The 22475-nt window shown below is 36.5% G+C and overlaps 1 protein-coding gene across 1 annotated transcript in view; it reads left to right on the forward strand.

Annotated features, from left to right (window-relative positions):
- Positions 1 to 22475, forward strand: part of LOC113226696 — a 38853-nt gene that overhangs the window by 10314 nt on the left and 6064 nt on the right. Inside the window, exons 4-7 of the mRNA XM_026459417.1 lie at positions 7095 to 7150; positions 10095 to 10221; positions 13709 to 13792; positions 14728 to 14880. Coding sequence (XP_026315202.1) covers positions 7095 to 7150; positions 10095 to 10221; positions 13709 to 13792; positions 14728 to 14880 — 420 coding nt within the window. The remainder of the gene's footprint in view (positions 1 to 7094; positions 7151 to 10094; positions 10222 to 13708; positions 13793 to 14727; positions 14881 to 22475) is intronic.

The following is a 22475-nucleotide window of genomic DNA, read 5'->3' on the forward strand; positions in this document are numbered from 1 at the left end:
CAATCTTTACGCCGCTACAAACGTGCAAGTAATGAATTACAGATTTTTAAATTTGTAATTCGAACAAGTAGTGCGCCTGATGGTGAGCTACACGCGTATCCATAACAGTTGCAGATCTTTAAATCGCAAAGATCTGCGGGGCACTGCCACTGCGCCCGTCATTCTGAGATACAAGTTGGCAAATCCCATGTGCCTGTAATTTCACTAGCCGGGGAACATCCTAAATCCATTGATATATTGAACACGCAGAGCATTGACCGGCTTTTTAGTGTAGCTTGTCCACAGATTACACGTGTAAAAGGTCTGACAAAACGCCTTGAAAAGGGCAGCTTTAACATCCCCATCACAGTGCGCAAACCTGCCGGACAACATATTACAACGTACGGCCAATGCCCTGCGCTCTCTCTCTATTATGATTGAGGTTTTCGATCAGTATACATAGTAAAATTACAGGTGTTTTTTTTCACATGTGAAGGTTCGATTCCCGGTTTAGACCGGCGAATATTTAAAAATCTTTGAATGTAGTTCGAATTGGTTTTAAAATCAAAATGAAGTCTATTTTAAGTACGATTTTCTATCTACGGTATTTACGGTACTTTCCCTCCGTGTGGCATAGCCGTGTGACGCTCTGTATATTAACGCTTTTTATATTAGTTAGTAAAATCTTGCCCTCTATTCAGTAGGTTAGGTTAGTATGTGGAAAAGCACACGAGCCGAGCGAGCGAAGTGAGCCAGTCGCGGCAACGGCTGGCAAGTGTTTGAAGCGAATTTGCTTGCGTTTCCAAACATTGTTTGGTTGTTGGTATGGTTTTTTAATGCTCATTTGTCTTAGTTTTGAGGCTCGACATGAAACTATCAAAGTTAATTAATACAAACCAAACATTTGCTCAAAACAAACTTTGGTATTTGGAACTAATTTATGTCTCAGAGAAAAAGGTTCAGTCATTAAAAAGATGACCGTTTAGTTTTTTTGCAAATTTAAAATGATCATTTAAAAACACACCATTTTTATTTTTCACTTTCAGACTGGATTATGGTATACAAGCGTGAATGCTGGAACTATACAAACAGATTAAAGGTGTATATGCATGAGGACGAGTATTTATATGGTAGACTAGATAGAATTATTCAACGTTACAAAAATAAAGGTTACACCACTATTACGCCGAAGACAACTAATAACTATGGACGATAGTTGAATGAATAGTCTACAACCAGAATAGGGATACAAATGAGTAACCCGTTAGTTACATTTTGTGTGTGAAATAGGTTTGCTCCTGGGTAAACACCGACGCTGAGCTATGGCCTTTTTGCATTGCTACATACAGCATACTTACATAAGTGGATGTCAGGCAGTGCTGCGACTCTGTATTTTTTTTATTTTGTTTGGTCAGTTAACAATTGTTAGACCAATTAAATAATTAGAAATATACATGTAAAATCTTAAAATCAAGTGCAACAGTATATACAACAATTATTATAGACCGATACTACATGCACAGTAAATTACAGCAGAGTAAAAGTAAGTAACAAAAAGAAAGGTGTAAGCGTTAAGAAGATTTATCCGAGTAAGTGAGGAATATGCTGCCCAGACTGGACTAATTTATAACGTCAAAAAGACTGAGTATATGGTCTTTGGGGTTGCCGGCAAAAAAAGAGTCCTGAAAATGTGCTTACTATTGCAATGGAGTACCATTAAAGAGAGTATCACATTTTAAATACTTAGGACACTAGATTGCTCGCGTCGACAGCGTCATACATTACTTTAAAAATTTCATACAAGAAGCTAGAATTCCTTAATACTTTTCTGTTAAATGCATAAGAAGGCTCGCAGAACCAAAAGGTCGGCTAGGGGTTATCTTAGACAGTCGACTGTGGCTTATTTCTTTGTATAAATCGCTGTTAAAGTAATAGACAATGTAAATTCGACCAAAATTAATATAATATAAGGAAGGAAATAAAAATTATTACTTTTTTATTAAAAAAAACTGACCTGAAAAGTATGTGGAATTACATCTATTTATCAAGTTTTATTCAAATCGGTTACCGGAAAGTGCGCGAAACCGGATTCATCCCCTACTTTGCCACCCTTAGAGGAGAGTATTTCCTTCAAATTTAAAATTCTGAGGTACCTACCCTTTTTCCAAAGAATCATCAAAATCGGTTCACAAATGGGAGAAATTCGAAGTCGAATTGAGAGCATGGCGCTCTCACGGCTCAAGAAGTTGGCGTCTTTATTAAACAGAATACGTGGCGGCAGCAATGGCCTACTGAAGACTATCCCTATAGGAGTGAGTGCCCCGTGTTGCCATTTAATATCAACCACAAAATCTGTAGTAGAATTTAAGTAATAACCTAATTAGAAGGTGTTTTTGTTATTGACACTTTACGGATCCCTGTTATCCGTAATAAAGATTTATTATTATTATTAACTAACCATGCACACGTCATTTACAAACATTAATAATTGTTTAAAACTGCCTTACGAATGAGCGGTAGAGTTTCGCCAATCTGACGATTTCAGGCATTGACTTACAATTATATGGACGTCGGGTCCGCGCTAAAACTAGAAAAAGTGCGCTAAAAAAAGTGTCCGAACTTATAAGGCGTTAAAATCGTATACAGAGCGTCATTCACGCTTTAGTCTTCGTTTGTTTCTTCTGACAGCGAAGCAAGCAAAATTAGACAGTACTGCTATGACATTACAATTTAAATTCAACGTTTTAGCTTTTTCATATTCCTTTACATGTCACTGCGTTTAAATAGGTTGGCTTGGGACATTTTTTTCGTGGTTTTTGTATTAGACCCGTCGTCCATTTATTTGTAAGTCAATGATTTCAGGTGTAAAAATATAATGCTTACAAGAAATAAAGATTATTTTGACGAAATATTTTCATAGATGGCGCTACGGCTTTTTTGCGTTGCGTTTACGTTTTGTGAGAGTGATTTTATTCTTATAATTAACCCTATCGATCGTTGCAATAAAAGTGCAAGGTGCATTTTTTCAGATTAAAGCGGGTTCGATTCCCGCGTGTAGCTAGAAATTTTCGAAAATCTATGAATGCAGTTTTATTTCTTTTCAAAAACAAAGGCATGTTTCCTTTATGTAAAAATTTCTATCTCCAGTATTTAGAGTACTTTTCCTCCAGGTGGCATTACAAATTTCCACCCGGTATTCTATGAATGATATTATGACATAATTATTAAACAAAGATCGAAAACATAGAAAAAATTAACTTCAACTCTTTGTTTAATAATTATAGCAAACTAGTGGAGTAATTTCTGACATTCAATAAAACTTAAATACAGTTATAACTGTTTTATAAAAAAAAATTTACCTCATAAGTTTGTGGATTTACATATATTTGTTTACGGAAATTGTGTGAAATCCAATAAACCGGCTTCATCACCTAATTTACCACCCTTAGAGGTGGAATATTTTCTTCAAATTTGAATGAAACTACTGCTGAGGTACCCACTTTCCAACAAAAAATGAACCATAGAAAACGGTTCACATATGTCAGAGTAATTGCATAACATAAGTATCTACAAAAAAAATACAGTCGGGTTGTGAACATCCTTCTTTTTTAAAGCGGTTAGAATTAGTTTAAGTAGAAGAGTTATAAAATTTCACATTATACATAATTTGTTTCATTGCGATGTTGGTTCATTGTACCAATGCAATATTATGAATTAAGGTGGGTTTCGGTGACCGTCAGTAGTACTTATACTTCGTTTCAATCCATTTTGAACAAAATATAGACAAACAAATCGCTGACCCGACCATAGACGATTTAGTGATGGCCAATTGTAATGCCAACTATAAATCGATTAATTAATTGCATGTATCGATTTGTTCAATTGAGTCATAATAGCGGTTTTCCCTACTTAACATACATAAGCATATTTAAAGTTTCCGAAATCTTAATTTTAAATCCTTCTGCAATCTTTAAAATCATTACACTTAGATATTCTTTCGATTACGATTGAAATATTCGATTTACCAATCGATTACAAAAACTTTAATTGGTTTTTCCGTACAGCATTATGCAACCACAGACAAGTCATAGATGTATAGATGAAAAATAACCTCACTTTTGGACTACCACTTTTCAAATACAATTTTACGATGCTATTCAAATAAATATTGTTGAAAAAAGTGATGAGATATCAAGTCGAAACCTTCGAACTAAACGTGAAAGTGTTCCTTATTCGATTTATTGAGTGATTGCTTTAGAATTTTAACCAACCCGGTTAGTTTACTTTTGTTCAAAATGGATTTTAACAGACTTCACCATGGACGGTTTTTGTCACGACCTAACGTCACACGGCGATCCACGATCGTCACAACTCGCTAAATATCAAAGTAAGACTATGGACATTATCACATCTTCCTATGTACGAGATACGTTAACGTAATAATGATTATGGTAAAAGAATTTGGATGTGTAAACTTCCTCACATATAAAATCACTTTTCCAAAAGCCTTATAGATGAAATTATTGATAAAAAACGTGTGCAAATAAAAAATATATTAAAAGTTTTTACGTGAAAGATTTCTGAGGAAAGATACGGAAATCGGCCATTAATATAATAATTATAGATGTATAAAGGCTACTCACGATATAAGGTTATATTATATGTGTAATATTTAATTTTAAGATTCTGCCTTTGGTATATGAATGGGTAACTAATGATTTTTATTAGAAATAAACAGTATCATATTTTTTTTTTCTTTTCTAAAGATCCGTATGTGCGTTATCATACATTTAAGCCGAGACAAGAACGTACCTGGTAACATTTTTAGGGAGTGTGGACAGTGATTTTGATGTCGAGTACATAACCAGAAAAAGAGACTAAATGTCATTTAATTTGTTTGGAAATTATTCTGCCAAATTCATTACGGTGACAACTGCGCTTCGATTGGCCAGCCCGAATTCGAAACAATTGATTAGTGTCGTCAAAAAGACCAGTTTAACTTGAGCTTTGCTATAATGGATCGAAAAATTATACATTTAATGTTTAATTACCGATGAAATATGATTCCGTTTGTATTGCTAATTAGATGTTTTGCTGTTTTTCCCACACCACCGAATGGAACAGTACTCCATTGTTAGAGATATTATCTTTATTACAATAAATATAGAATATTTTTAGAATATACGGAGACGTGCACACAGGTCAGTTGTTGGCGCTGTACTATTTCAGCTTTCTAATTTGTGATTTCAGCGCAAACGAGAGTTGATATTTATAAGTGATATAAGGCCCATTTGCCTGATGAGGTGCTAGGGATGGATGACCCTTATTTCGTCTCTATTTCTAGTTAGTCTCTATATACTCGATGCGGCAGAAGAAGGTTTCTACAGAGGCTTTTCTGTGCATGTCCAGGTATAAGTACCGTCCACATTTTTGTTTTTGCCACACTACAGTGTGTTATAGAGATCATTTTTCAGATATGGGCTTTTTATTACCAAAACTTGTAGATTTAATTATTTAAAACATAGGTTTCCAAACTTTTTGGTTCATCTTGGCCCACTTAGGCAAGACAAAAATTTTTCAACGCTTATCACCAGAAAAAATATTTCAAAACACATATCTTTTTGTATTAAATTAACACAAAAATCACAAGGAAAAAATGTAGTGTAGTTTAAATAGATAATTCAGGTTTCAACGTTCCCCAATTGCTTCCAAGGTCCCGACCGCCTCCCTGGGACTCTTCAGCGCCCACTGGGGAGTGATAGGGACCACTTTGGGAAACTATCGTTTAAAACCTTAGAATAGAACTCCCGAGTGACAAATATGCGTAGTTTTGGGAAAAGTAATTTTGAAATTCGATTAAAATAAAAGCCGTGGTAGCCTAAGCGCCCAGTAACATGACGCGAAAGCTTTAAAGCTGAAAGGGTTGTAACTCCAACTAGCCGTGAACAGGTTCACGGCAATGAAATGGGACACTTCCGGTCCACAAAATTTATTAAAGAAGTAAAGTTTAAAGAAAGGCTGTAACAATATAAGGTAAATGTAAAAAACAGGTATAACAGTATAAAACACTCCCTACACTTTATTATTAAAGCACTTACCCCTAAATGGGCCGAGAAACTGAATTACAGAAATAGATACATGAAGGGTGTAGACTTATAAATTATTACACACGATTAGCTTATTAACAGCTCAGACTGTTGTGGCGGTCGAGCTGGGAGTGACCGTGGTACGAAAACAAAATGAGAAAGTGGAGGAAGATGGAACAATTCAAATTTAAAATTTAAATACAAGTAAAATAAAAAATGATATGATACAAGAGGAGAGAGGCGATACAAAAAGGTGAGATGACGGTGAAAGGAGGTCGCACCGTCACAAAGCTAAATGGCACTGGAACTGCCTTGGACAGGCGTGTCGCTTACGAGCAGTCGCACGGCTTATTCGTCCAGTCTCTTGGCGTCATAAAAAAATGTCTATGAAATTTATGCAATTATTGTCTCTATTTGACGATAGCTGAAAATACTTGTTCACGATGTTGACCGTCCGTGCAAGGCAGCTGTGTAATCTAAATAGATGCCTACGTAGCAGTGTAGTGTCTATAGTATCGAGTAAATAACCATATTCGATGGTCTAGACTTTGCTACGGAAGTTTCGGTTTCAAATGATTAGAATTCCACTGCCATTGCAAACAATAAAAAAAACAACGAAATTAATTATTTTTTTATTTTTTCTGGAAATTGGTTTTGGTTGTTCATTGATCAAATTGTAAATTTTTTAATTTACTGCCATTTGTGTTCCAAAGAGAACGCTATAGGTATTAATTAAAAACAATAATCTTAAAATAATGTACAGGTGTCTTTTTTTAACTTGTATTGTTAATTTTTGAAATATAGAACTAATTAGCTTTTTACAAAAATGACAGCGATGATTAATATAATTTGCGTGTTACATATGCAAGTAAATCTTTTAATAAAAGGTAATGTTAAAGGTAAAGTTTATCTTAATCTTTAGAGATTTGGTAAATTTTTTGATGATGGACACGTGTACTCAAACAAAACAGACAGTTCAGTTTGTAAGTAACTGATGATCGACATCATCGTTTTATATGATTTTTGTAGGTCAGGTCCCGTGTGCGCGCGCACGTCTGTTCTTGAGGTCTTCGAAGTCCTGTCCAGTCAGTCAGCCACGATCATGTTACCTTTACGAAACGTTTGTTTGAGAGAACAAATATACACGAATTAGATCCGAATAAAATAACAATAAATTTATTTCTCTCCACAAATATTGGTTACAATTTTTGGCACAGAAACCATTGACCGTAGGTCAATGACAGAAACAGATCTTATTTTCCAAAGTGACAAAATTTGTAGGAGACTGGAAATTAAACTAGATCAGAGATCTGTGTCTTAAGCTTCCAGACTCGCCACTTCAAACTTAATGCCATTTAAATTTGCACCAATTCTAACAGAGATGTAATGTAAAAATTTTGAACTATACTTTAGATAAAAATAACTAAGGGAACATGTATTATACATTGAAACAGTCGTGTTTTTTTTTTAATATAAAATATTGGTGCGCATTTGACCTCCACCTCACCTGATGAAAAGTGACGAGGAGGTCGACGATGGTGCATGCACACCTAAATAATGCCTATTCACTCTTGCTTTGAAAAGGTCCAAGTGTGTGTCTCTGTGTACGTGTTGTGTTTGAGAATGTGTGTGTGTAAGGTGTTGTTTGTTTCATATTTTATTTTTCCACACCTACATTTCTACATCAATATGATTTAAAGTATTTAAGTGACAAATTAATTTATTTTTCAATTCAAATTTATTGTAATTTGCAATATTTATTGTTTTATTTAATACATTATACTGCCTACCGGCAATAAAATATAGAAATCTTAGCGCAAAGGAAGTTCTAACCGATCGGTTAGTTCCGTGGAGATCGATGCGGTCTACATAGCTCATAATACCTTCTAATAATGGAAGAATCTACTTTAGCATGTTGATAGAGTATAGTACTCAGAATATAAAGCTGTCTGACCGTGAGCACTCCTGCTTCTGCTTATAGTTTTGATGTAGCTAATAGTTTTGGCTTAAACAGGCTCATCTTAATCAGCATTCTTTGGGATCTTTCAAGCTCTATGAGTAGTGTCTTTGAAGCTCCGCCCCTTGTTTTGATGCAATAGTTTAAAATCGACTCAACTAAGGCTTGATAAACCATTTTTAACAAGTATTTAAATAAACATGCTAATTTTCTAAGCCTTTGCGATATCACGTAAATATGATCGTCTCAGGTTAAGTTACTTATCAATAACCACGCTGAAATACTTTACAGTGTGAGTCCCAGAAATCCCTGGCCAGGTACACGACACATTGCTTGCAAATGTATAGTTATGAGAAGTACTGAGCACCACTGACATTGCTTAGAAATGAGCAATTAGAGATCCAGAAGGTAGCGAACCAAGTCTATTTCTTATTGAGAAGATGATGTACTTAGTTTTGTCAGCGTTTAGTGTCAAAGAGTTAGGCAGCCAGACAATGACAAACAGTTTTGAATCACGTTTGTGCTAATTTAAAAAGTTCTTTCCATAACCGCGAATAAAATGTTAATGCAGTATCTGCGTTCGATGCCATCCTGCAATTCTTAAAATCAATCTGACATAGTTTGTTTATATAACGTAGAAAGAGAGTTGGACCTATTATGCTCTCTTGAGGCACCCCGTAAGTTATTGAAAGTTCGTCACTTACAACATCGCCAGTTTTGACAAATTGGGATCTGTCAGTCAAATAGCGAGTAAGTAAAACAAAAGAGGTACCTCTTATACCCAATTCCTCTAGTTTACCAATTAGACAACTAACAGATACCGTATCAAAAGCCTTAACCAGGTCAAGGAAGGTCGTAAGTCATTTGTAATTCCCATCCAATTTTTTTATTCCATTTTTTTTTCGACCATTACGGAAACCATATTGTGTGTCAGTCAGGAGATTGAATTTCTCTAAATATTTGATAAGCCTCGAATTTACTATAAGTTAATACTTAATTTGTTCCCAACCTTATGAATGGGATGTACAATTGATTTCTTTAGGTCTTTTGGGAAGACTCCCTTGTTCATACACCTATTTAAAGATCAGCCAGTACTATTGTTATAACACTAGATATGTTTTAAGGCTTTTGCATTAATCTTATCTCAGACAGGACAGCAGTCACCCTTCAAACCTTGAATAATTCTCTGAACCTCTTCACAGTCCGTGGGCATAAGAACAAATGAGTTTGTTGGTAAAGAACTAGAAGAATTATTTTTGGCTTGAAGTAGTTGATCTCTTTCCTGTTGTTTGTGCACCTTTTTTAGAAGATTATTACAGAAGTTTCTGTATCTGTTGTATGTTGTTTTCAGAATTATATTATTAGGTTTTGAATTTTTTGTGCATCGAAGTAAACCAATTGTGATTCAAATCTTTATTATTACTCTACTTCTAGGTAATTTTATTGTCATATAATTATTTATTATAAGTTTAGATATAGTTGCAACAAAAAGATTCATAGCTAAATTCAAATAATTTTCTAAAATATATGTTCAGAACTAGTTTGCTTACATTTAGAAAGTAGCATCTCTAAGTTAGTCTTATGGTACACTTTATTATTAGGTAGCGAGTACTGGATCCTGGATATTTTTATTTAAGTACAAGTAAATAGTGTCATGGTCCGTAATCGAAGTCTAAAGATTTTGTTTTTAATACAATGTGATCCAGACTTTATTGGCTCTGGTTGGAATGTAGCTAGTTGGCAGAAGCCTGCGATAACTTAGAGTGTCGAGGCATAGTGGTTTGAAAACTATTGTCAAGTAAGTTTATATCGCCTATAGTTTTAGACGTCCGCGGTCACTACAAAGTTTTTAAGTTACAGATCTCTTCACGGTCTGTTGGAGATTGCAGACATTTATAAATAAATAAACATAAAAATGCTTTATTTCGTCTCAAATTTAAACAAAATTGCATACAAGGTTGAGACCTACTTTTAAGCATGAAAATACTTCTATTAGGAGGACTACGGAACTAAATCTCTTACTATAAATACATATATATCTAAAGTAGCGTTCATGTGTTGCATTGTTGCAGTTCAATCGGCTGGTATATACTACATTGGAGGGGCGGAGTGGATCCACAGAATATTTGAAGGAGCCGAAGAAAATAAACAAAATCTTATAATTGATGATTTCAGACGGGACACTGACAGAAACGCCTTGTAAGTTGCTGTATACATTACTTAATTTATAGACTAAAATAATATTTATAAGTTAGTAGCTGAGCGTAAGTTCGACACTTGCAAGTTGGACACGATGCTGCTAGATGGCGTTTACCACTTTCTAGCTTCTTTTAAGGCGATGATTGAGATTTTCTCTCCGAAAGTTATACTTCGTTTTTTATAATTACAAAAACTTTAAACAAAGAATTGATGGTCGTAAACCATTATCTTCAGTCTAAAACATTACGGTAAAGGAAAGAAAAAAACAAATTACATTCACAAATGACACGGTAATATGTTATTATTTTATAAAAAGTTTCCACTTATTGTTTGGGATCTCTGTTTAAGCTTTTTAAAGGGAAAATCTTTGAAATAGATTAAGTTTTGCAGAGTCAAAATCAGAATAAGTTCACTTACCACAACGATTGTTTCGATATTCCAATAATATTTACAAGGCAGAAAATTGTCACAAGAACAGTTGTCAAAGTGGTTTTTGATATTTCTCTCCAAGCCATCGGACTACGGATTTAAGAGCCTTATCACACTGGCGAATTGCTCGCCGCGTACACGCCGCGTGCACGCCGCGCTGTCGCACCGCCTTCAAATCGCTCGCAAATCGCCAGGGCTCTTTGCTTATTTTTAAATTATTAATATAAAGGTCGAACAAAATGAAAAATTAGTTCGATCCGGCGGCTGTTCTCGAACCAGCGACATTACCATGCCGTGGCTGACGCCTTCCCAACTGAGCTACGTTTTAGTTTAGATTTCGAGCTACGTTCTTAAAACATGGTATTGCAGTAAAATACATCCCTCTCAGATTCCTTGTGCCAAACTGCGCGAGTGCGCCGCACCGTAAGACAACAAACTCCTGCGCTACCGCCGCGCAGGACCAATATACTGAATTACGCGCCGCTTACCACAGCGTTGTGCATTTTGAATGACATTTCGAAAGAAAGTGACATATTTTTAACCGACTTCAAAAAAACAGGAAGTTCTCAATTCGACTGTTTTTTTGTTGGAAAGGGTGTACCTCAGTATTAGTCCCATTTAAATTTGAAGAAAACATTCCACCTCTAAAGAAAAAATAGGGGATTAATTCGGTTTCGCGTACTTCGACAACTATATATAATATTATATAATATATATGTAAAATAGATATAATTCCACGAAATTTTAAGGTAGGTCTTTTTAGTACTTTGTACATATATTGTTCGTTCTCGAGATTCGCCTACGTTGCCCTAGATATAATATGTACCCCCCCGAAGGGGTTCCCGCCTTGTCGTGGCGGGGGGGCTCTAGTAGCCGTGGTCGATTTCATCCCACGGTGAAGCTAAGAGGAACCCACGGGGCCGGCCGATGGTGGTAGGCTGGCCCGAGGAGGAAGGCGTTCCGCGCGGGCCTCGTATGGTCAGCGGGACCGCGCGGATGCGCGAGGAGGAGGGTCGCGGGGGGAGAGACGTGTCGGTGTGTCGTTGCCGCTCGTCCTGTCCTCCGCGACCCTGGCGGGGCTGCACCGCTTTCGACAATGCAGTGGCGGCGGGGCCGCGGGGGAAGAGACGTGTCGGTGTGTCGTTGCCGCTCGTCCTATCCTCCGCGGCCGAATGTGGGCGGTTGGCCCGTGGTGGGCGCTCCAAGGGACTCTCTTCGGAGAGTCCGCGCGGAAGCGCGTTAGGTGTTGCGGCGGAGCCTGTCATCAGATCCGCCGCGGAGGCTGGGGGAGCAGCCACTGAACTTCACAGTTGAGTGGATGCTGTCCTGGCCCTCATGGCCCCTGGGTAGTGGACTCGGGGGAGTTCGCTGCTCAGCATAAAGGGGCCCGGGATGGAAGGCTCGTCTGGTGTTCGGCGAGCCTCACATTCGGAGTCGGGGGACCGACGTGTCTCCCTCCTCGGGGAGGGGCTGCGCAGGGCGCGGCCAGCCGCTGGTGGGGGCGCGGACGAGTGCAACAGCGTACCCGTACCCCCATCTACAGCGGAGAGGAGGAACACTCCGGGGGTTTAGTGCGGTCGGGCTGCTCCCCTTCAGGGTTCAGCCCAGTCCCACATAATCCTCTGTCTGCTTACAGATACCCCGGCCCCGCGGGGGCAGAGCCGGGGTATCTGTAAGCAGATTAAAAAAAAAAAAGATATAATATGTAAAAAGTAGGTTATACGTTGTATTTAAATTTTTTATTATAATAACATATCATTTAAAACCAGTATATCTTTTGATATTGATCTCCTAATGAATCTTGGTTGCTTGGTTGCGCCTCCATTCAGTAAGTAAGGTTAGTATATGAAAAAGCAGCACGAGCCGAGCGAACGAGGCGAGCGTGCTGCGGCAGCGGCCGGCGGTTGCCAGAAGCCAATTTGCTTTCGTTTCCGAACATGTTTTCAGGTCAAATTATATTATAATTTATATATTATTACTATACAAATATAATCAACATTTACTTATTTTTAAAAATAAGTAACTAAATTTTATTTTTAATGCTTAATCGTCTTAGTTTTGAGGCTCAACATAAAACTATCAAAGTTAATTTATATACAAATCAAACATTTTTTGTGTAGCTCAGAACATTAAAATATCGATCAATTTAATTAATTTTATGCGAAAGAGGATCTATCATTAAAAAAGATGACAGCTTAGATTTTTTGCCTGATGCTTTTGCAAATTTTAAGGAATCATTTAAATACAAAATATGTACATGAATTGATCTAAACTATAGAAGTTAACAAAACGATAGCGCGTTTCAGGGGAACTAATTGGGTGTTGAAGATATAGTTGTTACACTTGTTTAAATGCCATGAAATTTGGTGTTTTACGTAAATGCGATCATGAAGAATGCTGCAACCAGAAAAATCTACAGTCAGCCCAACTCCTTAACTACAGTAGAACTATCGTGTTTGGTCATTGTCGTCGACCCGACGCGTTGTATTGTATCGGGGGTTTTTAATTTTAATTTAAGGCTTTCACTTCATCATCTTCAACCTGTTTATATGTCCACACGGGTCTCCTCTCAGGCGAAGGATTAGGCCATAGTCCGCCACGTTGGCCTGCGCCAGTTGGGGACTTTTCCGGGTTGTGAACCTATTTCGACGTGCAGGTTTCCTCACAATGTTTTCATTCGCCGAAAAGCTCAAATTACATTTCGCACATAAATTCCAAAAAACAGTGCGAGCCCGGATTCGAACTTACGGCCTTTGCTTGAGAGACGGTAAATCTTAACATTAGGCTACCACGCCTTTTCTTTCTAACCTGGGAGAAATTTTAGTAACAGTAGCGAAAGAGTGCGTCAAAAGTAGTCATGTCATTACTGTGTTCCGGATTTGAAGGGAAGGGAGCTCGTGAAATTACAGGCACATGGGACTTGACACCTTATGTCTCAGGGTGACGGTTTAAAGCTCTGAGCGGCACTGCAACTGTTATGTACAGGCGTGTAACTTTGCTTAAATCCAGGTTTGACTTACTGTCGTATAAATTTTGTTATATATTGTTGTCTTTGCAGAGAGAAGCGTAAACAAAACAATAACGACGCTTTTAACAACTCAGACATAGCACAATGGAAGGAAGATTATTATTACGCACCTACGTAAGTTATAATAACAACGCACACACTCATAACCCTGCCTTAGGGAAACCCACAAATATTATATGTGTGTCCATGGCACCCGCGACATAGAGTTTTCTTATTTTGGAGTTAAAGTGTTAGCGTTATTTATTATTATTATTTATTCATTAAATTATTAGAACTAGTTACAGGGTTCTTACCACAGTATGACTTTTTTGCTTTCCAATGTGATTGATTAACGACTACGAATCGCTCCGAAATATCTGAATAAAAAGTCCCACCGTGGTAAGAACCTTGTAACTGGTGATAATGGTTTATTGAATGAATAAGCATTTTTCTGTTTAAAACTAACCACGAATGTCTTGGTTTTACCAGCATCGGGGGACTAGACGTAGGCTGCGGTTGCACTCTTTATGTTGTGGATATTCCAAAGATTCGCACGAAGCGTTACGCTTCCACATTTCTATGGCGAACGGATATTGAGTGAAATTCCCTGCCTGTAGACTCGTTCCCTGAACGGTATAACTGTTCAGGGAACATTCTGTTCAGGGTTCATTCCCTGACTGTAGACTCGTTTCCTGAACGGTATAACTGTTCAGGGTTCATTCCCTGCCTGTAGACTCGTTCCCTGAACGGTATAACTGTGATAACGGTATTGATAACAGTGTGAACCCTTTGCCCGTGGGATTCCGATGCCCTTCATCGGTACAAAATTTAACCAAAAAAGTTAACAGACTGTCTGGGAAACTCAAGGGCCAGCAACTAAGCTGCCCACCGCATTAACATAGCCATACAAAGGGGGAAAGCTGGCTGCATCTTGGGCACCTTGCAGTGGGGACCCAATTTTACTCATGTAATTTCATCCTAGTTTTAGTTTCTAGTATTCGAGTATTGTGCCGTACATGTATGTTTCAACCTATTGTCTAATAAAAGTACTTATGTGAAATTTTATTTAGTTCAGGTTATGAGCCATACTGGAAGGGTGGAGACTGGGTGTTGGTGGATTGGGATCAGTTGAAGTCACAGAGCGGAGTGCCTACATACAGTCCACGTATACAACGAGAAGATCCTAAGTATTGTGAAAAGCCTTGTCCAGAAATATTTCTCAAGTACATACATTTATTCATATTGAGCTTCTGTACTGTATAAGGCTTTGGTTACTATGTATGCGAGTTCTGACGAAAATGTGTTGGGAGAATGCGTCCGAAGTGCTCGTCAGAATAAGGTGGTTACATTTGTTTATGTAATTAATGCAAACCCCACATCAAAATAAATACAAAGTTGTACTTACTGCTTGAGTTGAGTTCTGTAGCAACTTTCACCCACCTTTGCCGAGAAATATATCTCTGTTATGATCATTTCTGTCTCTCATATTCCACGAACACCTGGACTTATCAATTTATCTTTATTCATGGTGAAATAGCTCGAAATTCAAAGCACGAAAACACCCGAAACAGACGCAGGTCTTTTAAACTTGTTTAAACGCTCAACTGGTTCTAACTACGCGATGTTCAGACGTTTTCGTGGCTGCTAGTGTAAACAGTCTCATTAAATAATTAGAACTTTTTTACTGAATAAAAAAAACGACCTAAAAAGTTCGTGGAAACACATGTACTTGCCAAGTTTTGTTGAAATCGGTTACCGGAAAGTGCGCGAAACCGGATCCATCCCCTAGTTTTCCACCTTCAGAGGTGGAATAGTTTCTTTAAATTTAAATGTGACCAATACTGAGGTACCCTCTTTTTACCAAAAAAATCATCAAAATCAGTTCACAAATGCCAGAAAAAAAATATATTCAGTAGAATTGAGAACCGCTTCCTTTTTTGAAGTCGATTAAAAAAGGCGTTTGAATGTTCGGTTCAATTTGTCAGAACTCATCAAAACACATTTTCGTCAGAACCGTGTCCATAGTAACCATCATAGACTTAAACCGCAAATTAGAAACGATGATGGGTTCAGAGGGGCGTTCAAGGTTTACGCGTAAACCAACTTTTAAGCTTTGAACGTTTCGCCGAACGCACTGTGGGTGACAATTTGCGGCCTTAGTCAAGCAAACAGGCGGATGGGAAGGCAGAAGGCTGAGGAGAAGGCATGCCGGGATCTACCAGTATGCGACGGAATCGTTAGGTGTGTGCCGGAATGTATGTAAATGCGTCGGTTTACCTTTTTTTATTAAACGAAGTCGTGCGCCTAGTGGTAAGCTGCTAGAGCTGGGTTATAACGTCTTTATCGAAAAACGAAACGAAACGGTTATTTTCTAAAAAGAAACGCTTTCCAGAAACAGTTAAAAAAACGCTTTTCCAAAAAAAACCTAACCTCCCTTCGTACTTTTCCGGGTCTAGATAGAACTGGTTGGCGAAATGTTCAGGTGTACTATAGGCGGCCTAATTTGTCATAGAAATATCAACTGAATGCTTTTAGCATAAGATCCATTTTACAAAGAAGCAGTGAAACCGTTTCGAACGGTCCCGAAACAGTTTCGTAAAAAATGTTTTCGGGGCTTTATTTTATAAATGTAACCTAAGTTAATGCAATAAAGTATTTTGTTGTGTAACGCATGATTAGAACGAATCACGAAGTATACACAAGTAACCTAACGTGTAAAATCAGAACGTAACGCCATAGACAAATGACTACATACATACATAACTTGCAGTGCGAGTCCTTTTTTTAGTAACCGTTTCTGGAACATACATGAAAGCGTTTTGTCGTCACATTGAAATTAAGCGTTTCGAAACGCTTTCGGAAAATAACGCTCAGTCCTATAAGCTACACGTCTGTGACTTGCCAATTTACGTCTCAGGGTGACGGGCGCGGTCGTAGTGGCCCTCAGATTGTGATTTAAAGCACTGAGTGGCACCAATTGCGGACTCCCGCCGTACCCTGGTCTTGCCGGGGAGCCCGTAGTTTCCCCGGAGGTCTCTGTCTCTCGGGTCAGTAATAAGCATAATCGGGTCTTAAAAAGAAATCCTCTTTAAATTTCTCCCCCGCCGTCCGCCGGTTTGTGCCGGTCCTTAGTGTAATTAGCAGAGGAATAATAGAGTGGATAATACCGCTATCTGAAATTCTGTAATTGTTGTATTGTATTTTGTTCTATATTTTTGATGTGTAACTCATTATATAAAGCAATAATTTTACTACGGTAGCGTCTTCAGAACAAAAAATTGTCATTGTTAGTACGAGCACAACTATTTTGTTTTGAGTATTTCCTATTTATTTTTGATTCCGGGATGTCAAAGAGCGGTATTATTCATTTTATGCGTTTTACATAAAGTTTACATAAATATACTCAACTTATTGCGATGTCTGATAAAATTAGTGATAAAAATATTATTTCAAACAAAGTTAAAATGCTTTTGGTGATTAAGTGGCAAGGGTAACGGCGCGGCGTCGAGACGATGGTAGCCGTCGACAGTGATCAAGGGTATATAGATAAAGCTGTCAACTACCACTTGCCAGTATAATTATGTACACATATTTACGTGTACATAATACAACTAACAAGTCATACGCTTAATACATAAACATTTTGATCACACAAGTGGACTAGTGATAAGTGTCGACTCAATTAAAGCTTGACACAACATGCATTAATTAAACACAACGACTTATTTATATGTATATATGTGGCGTTTACGCAACTTAGTATTAGGGATAGCTCAATTATGTGCATACACTACATCTCTCCCTTTCAATAAAATTATAATCATTACTAATTGTCACAATCTACTAAAGAAACATAGGCTAAAGCATTTTACATTGTTCCTCATCGTGTCCATTTTTATCACCTTGTCCTTTTTCTTCATTATGAATCTGCAATTGCCCCTCTATTTTCTTTTGTCCTTCTTCATTCTTGACTTGTCTAGTCATTTTCCACGTGTATATTTCTTCTTTTGCTTATATAATTGCGTATGGGGTGCTATTATACATCATAAGGTAATTAATACAGAAGATCATTGCTCCAGACGGAGTTTTGGCATGAACTTATTTTAAATAACGTCAATCTCTCATGGTAACTGGTTGAAGACTGTACCACCTCAGTCAATCGTGACCATGGGACCTGTAAAGGGCCCGAAACGTCGGTTTGTTTGAAAAAAACAAATATACGCGATTGAAATCCGGAAAAACAGTTTCATTTCCTATGTGTAACAATCGCGAAAACCTAATAACTCGTTATTTTAAAACGCTTAATTTGTCGCGGTTTTGTTTTACGATTTTGCCGTTGGATTGTGGCAAGTATGGTATTGAATTGTAAGTCTAATGCCAAATTCCGAGTGGAAAGATTTAAATTAATAATGTTCGATATAATAATGCCATACTAACTGGGTGCCAAGTTTGGGAAAATGTAGAACTTTTACGATTTCCTCGAATAGTTATGGATATCCTAATGCGATTATAACAGCCAATTACGAGAAATATATATAAACCTGGAACATCAATAACTTATTAATTCACAGTTGCGTTCCCAAGGAGCACACTTTATACGCCTTAAAACTATTATATCTATAAACAGTCTTAATATGGTATTGATTTAGATTAATAATTCTCTATAAATGGTTTTAGAAAAAATAAATTGTTCTTATAGACTTATTTCACTCAAGTCAAAATTTTAATACCTTAATACCAATCAACTTAATTAAGTGTAATCTCTCTTAAGATTTACTCTTATAGTCCTTATTTTAAGTTCATCTGTAGAATAACTGATTATTTTCAGCAAAATTGCAATATTGAGTGTGTGCGTTATTTATTTCAGCAAAATTGTTCTATACACATCCGGTAGTCTATTAATACTCTAAAAACTAGTGTTCTTAAGTTTATTCTACATATATTTAATTTATAGACATTCTGTAGTGTTTGTACTTATTGACAAACACGTTATAGCGCGTCTGCAGTAGATTTTATTTAAAAAAATACTACAATTAGGGTTTTTACTCTATTGGACGTTGTAAGAGTTCATGCAAAATGGATAAAGTAAAGAATATTAAAAGATCTGGTGGAGGTGGTGAACCTTGGATATTAAGTCACATCATTCGATACAATCAGCGTTGCCAATGCCAATTGCTCTAAATCCCCAAAAATCACGGTTAAAATCCCTAAATTTGGGGAGAGCAAAGTTCATATTCCCCACAAATTGCCCACATCTCGAGTTTTCATTATTTATTAGAAATACATCGCTTAAAAATATAATAAAGAATTAAGAAACTCAAAATGTAATAATCTATTACGTTTGCTGTGAATGTAAACAGAATGTAAAATGTAAAACTAATTATAAAATTAGATAACCTTAAATCGTTTATTTATTTTAATAATAATAATAATAACGTACACACTGAACATAGCCCCGCACTAGGGAAACCCTGTGTCGCGGGTGCCATGGACACTCACGTAGACAACCATAAATGACACCCAAACTCACGAAAGAAATAAATGTAGGCCATACAAATATTTCTCCCGACCTGGGAATCGAACCTGGGACCTCTGCATGGCAGTCCGGCATGGTAACCGTTCGGCCACGGAGGCAGTTATATTAATTATAATATTAATTAGATTCAACATTAATCTGTAATCAGTCTGAACAAAAAATCATTTTTCTTTGCCTTACAAAATTAAGTAAATTGATTATTTGTTGTGCATTTGGTGACACTATGTTAATGTTAGAAATAATCAATGAGTTTCGACCTATACTTAATATTTAAAGTTGACGAGTGGTAAGTTGTGGTGTGGAAGTACCAACTGGTCGGCTTTGTTTATCAATAGCTGATTTCGTTTTGCTTCATACCGGGGACCATCCTAAGCGGGAGAAAGAATCGCGAACTCAACAAGCACCGACTGGTAATTTTACAATACAGAACCAAGTGCTCTAATAATAATTCTATTTAAGCTGCTTGTTAATAATACGAGGGATGTGTGATGTTGAAAAACACGTCGATATATATTCTATCACAGTGTTTCTAACAGTAACGATCAAACTAGCGATGCATCAGCAATTGATAGATTAAACAAAATGATAAAATGTTAAAATCCCCACATTTTCCTCACATAGCGCCAATCCCCACAAAATCCCCAATCTAGTTGAAACTCCCCACAATTAGGGGAATTCCCCACAAACTGGCAACGCTGGATACAATAGTCGTAATTCGCGCTCGGGCCGGTCATGGCCGGCACTTGTTTGTTGACAAATAAGTGATAAAAATAATTGAAATAAGCGCTTAAACTGCTGTACTTCAATGTTGTGTATGTGTATTGTGCCGCCTGTCAATAGAATACAGTGAAATCATTGTATGAAATGTGGTTGGCGTGAAGAAATAACCTCAATTTTGTAATGAAAATTTTATTTCTTCCAACATAAGTTAGGTATGTCATTAAAATATTCCTTATATTTATATAATATGGAATTTATCCACTTTTCTAGTCATATATAATACATTCCATATAATTGTACAGAATAATGTTTTTTTTTTGCGACAAATTGGATTTCTTTAATTGTTTTTTTGACCTAGTGTTTTATTGCATAATACACTCACTATTCCTATAACTTATAACTTTTATAAAGGTTTTGTAATACTGTCAAAAGAAAAAATCGCTTAGAAACATCGTGTTTTGTAGACAATCACAAAAGCTTCATAGGAGTGAATATTCTTCTACAAGGTCAACTACACAAAGCAAGTAAAAATAATCTTTCCGTATTCTAAAGTTTTTCTATAGGTAACGCTATAGACAAAATGCTCCCACCAGTGTTTTGAAAAAAGCTTTAAATTCTTATCGCCATTTTTATTTTCAAAGAATGACTATGAAGTAGCCGAAAAAAATTTCTTTTCTTTTTAAAAATAAATCTAAGTTGAAATTAGCTTGAAGAAGCCTAGAACTTCTTGGAAATGGTTTGTTTTGTGAGTTATTTTGTATATTTAAGCTTTCTATAAATATTTAAAAACGAAAATCGATAACTGTATTCTTTTTAAGTTTATATTTTATACATAAATATTTAAAATATAGCAAGCGCATTACTTTTATGACAGGTTTTACATCACTTTTCACTATGTATTTAAGGTCGCACTTCAATTCGCGCTTTTTAACCGATTAAACATTGCGCGAGAAAGTCAGAAATATTATATCTAATTTCGCCATGTTGCAATTTTGATAGTTTATATTTTGTAAGCCATTAAACTTGGAATCTATCAGTATTAAGAGAATTGCGTCTTATTTGTAACGCTTTAGTATTTTGGTTTTAAAATAGTATTAGGTACTAAGAAAACTATCATATACTAAAAAATTATCTAAAAACTGTCTACAAGACTAAATAAAAACTGTCTACATTCTACAAATGGTCTTGTAGCATTCTAGAAGGGTTACTTGAGGAAAAAGATAAGAATCACTCTTAACACTACCTACAGATAGTTTCTCAACGCACTCTTGTGATCTATTAATAAAGTTGTGCCCAGTTTTACTTTAAATTATCTAGAAACCTTCTTCGAGATATCTTGAGGGAATTTGAACTCTTAAAATATTCAATCGAATTAAATTCTAATAGATATCTTATAGTATATATTTAGATATGGGTGTGCTGCTTGGGTTGGCAATTTGCGTCTTTTCATAGGCACAGGAGGGCTAGTTCCTGAAGTTAAAATGCAACTTGTACAGTAACCATTATTACTCGCCTATTTTTTTAAAAAACACTATATATTTCATTCACGAACTATAAGGAATGTATTTCCGATACTGACCGACATGACGTTCGTCCTGCACGGTCTTAATAGTTCATCGGTCTTTTTAATTCAAACTATTAACTGTCTGTGTTGATAGTAAATCATCATCCTGATTTCAACCCTGCTGGGTATAGGCCTGGATGAGCTTAGCGTTGATAGTTCATCTATCTTTTATTCAGTAGGAGCGGTGCGAGTGGGAAAATGACCTATCTTTCACTGTTTTTAGTATAAGGTCGAATGAGATGCACGACTGAACGTTGCCAGCTCGCTCTAAGTCTCTAATACATACAGAAGGTAGCACATTAATCATTTTGTTCCGTTGTACTGGAGGAGATATTCAAACAAAAGTGTATAAGTCCATGAGCTGCTAATTGTACATTATGTATTTTTTCAATATTTTCCGGTGTCAAACTATTTCGTTTGACACTCAATATCCATTTATAAGATGAGAAGGATCTTTCAACAACCATAGATATAAGAGGAACTCAATTATGTCAATGCCCTTCACAATTTTTCACATCAAAATCGGTGTTTCGGTATAACACTCTTATAATATTTTTTTCTTCTCAGTGGTACAATTCATCACTGCTCTGACATCGTCAAGAACATGTAAGAACTCGGATATTGATAAATCAGATTTATGTAATTCAGTTAGGGCTATTTGAATAATTGAATAATATTTATCAATGTAATTTAACAATGGTAGAATATTACCGCTATCTATAATATTTTTTGCGTTTCTTATGGAAAAAGCCTCATTGTTATTAAAGCCGTAAAACATATGATATTCACTTCTTCTTGTCGATATCAAGCTTTTTACATAATTATGTAACAGTACTGCGTAGCCCTGTGACGTATTATTGTGGGTGGCCTTTTACTAGTAAGCACTAAGTAACAGTAATCAGCTACCTAGCCGTATTCTTGCTGCTTTGTGCGTGATCTTTTGTTAAATAATTTGCGTGGCCTTTTGTTTCAGCAAGGTGCCATGGCCCTCAAACAAC

Source organism: Hyposmocoma kahamanoa, unplaced genomic scaffold, assembly GCF_003589595.1.
Source record: "Hyposmocoma kahamanoa isolate Upper Pololo Valley unplaced genomic scaffold, ASM358959v1 192, whole genome shotgun sequence".
Taxonomy (NCBI): Eukaryota; Metazoa; Arthropoda; class Insecta; order Lepidoptera; family Cosmopterigidae; genus Hyposmocoma; species Hyposmocoma kahamanoa.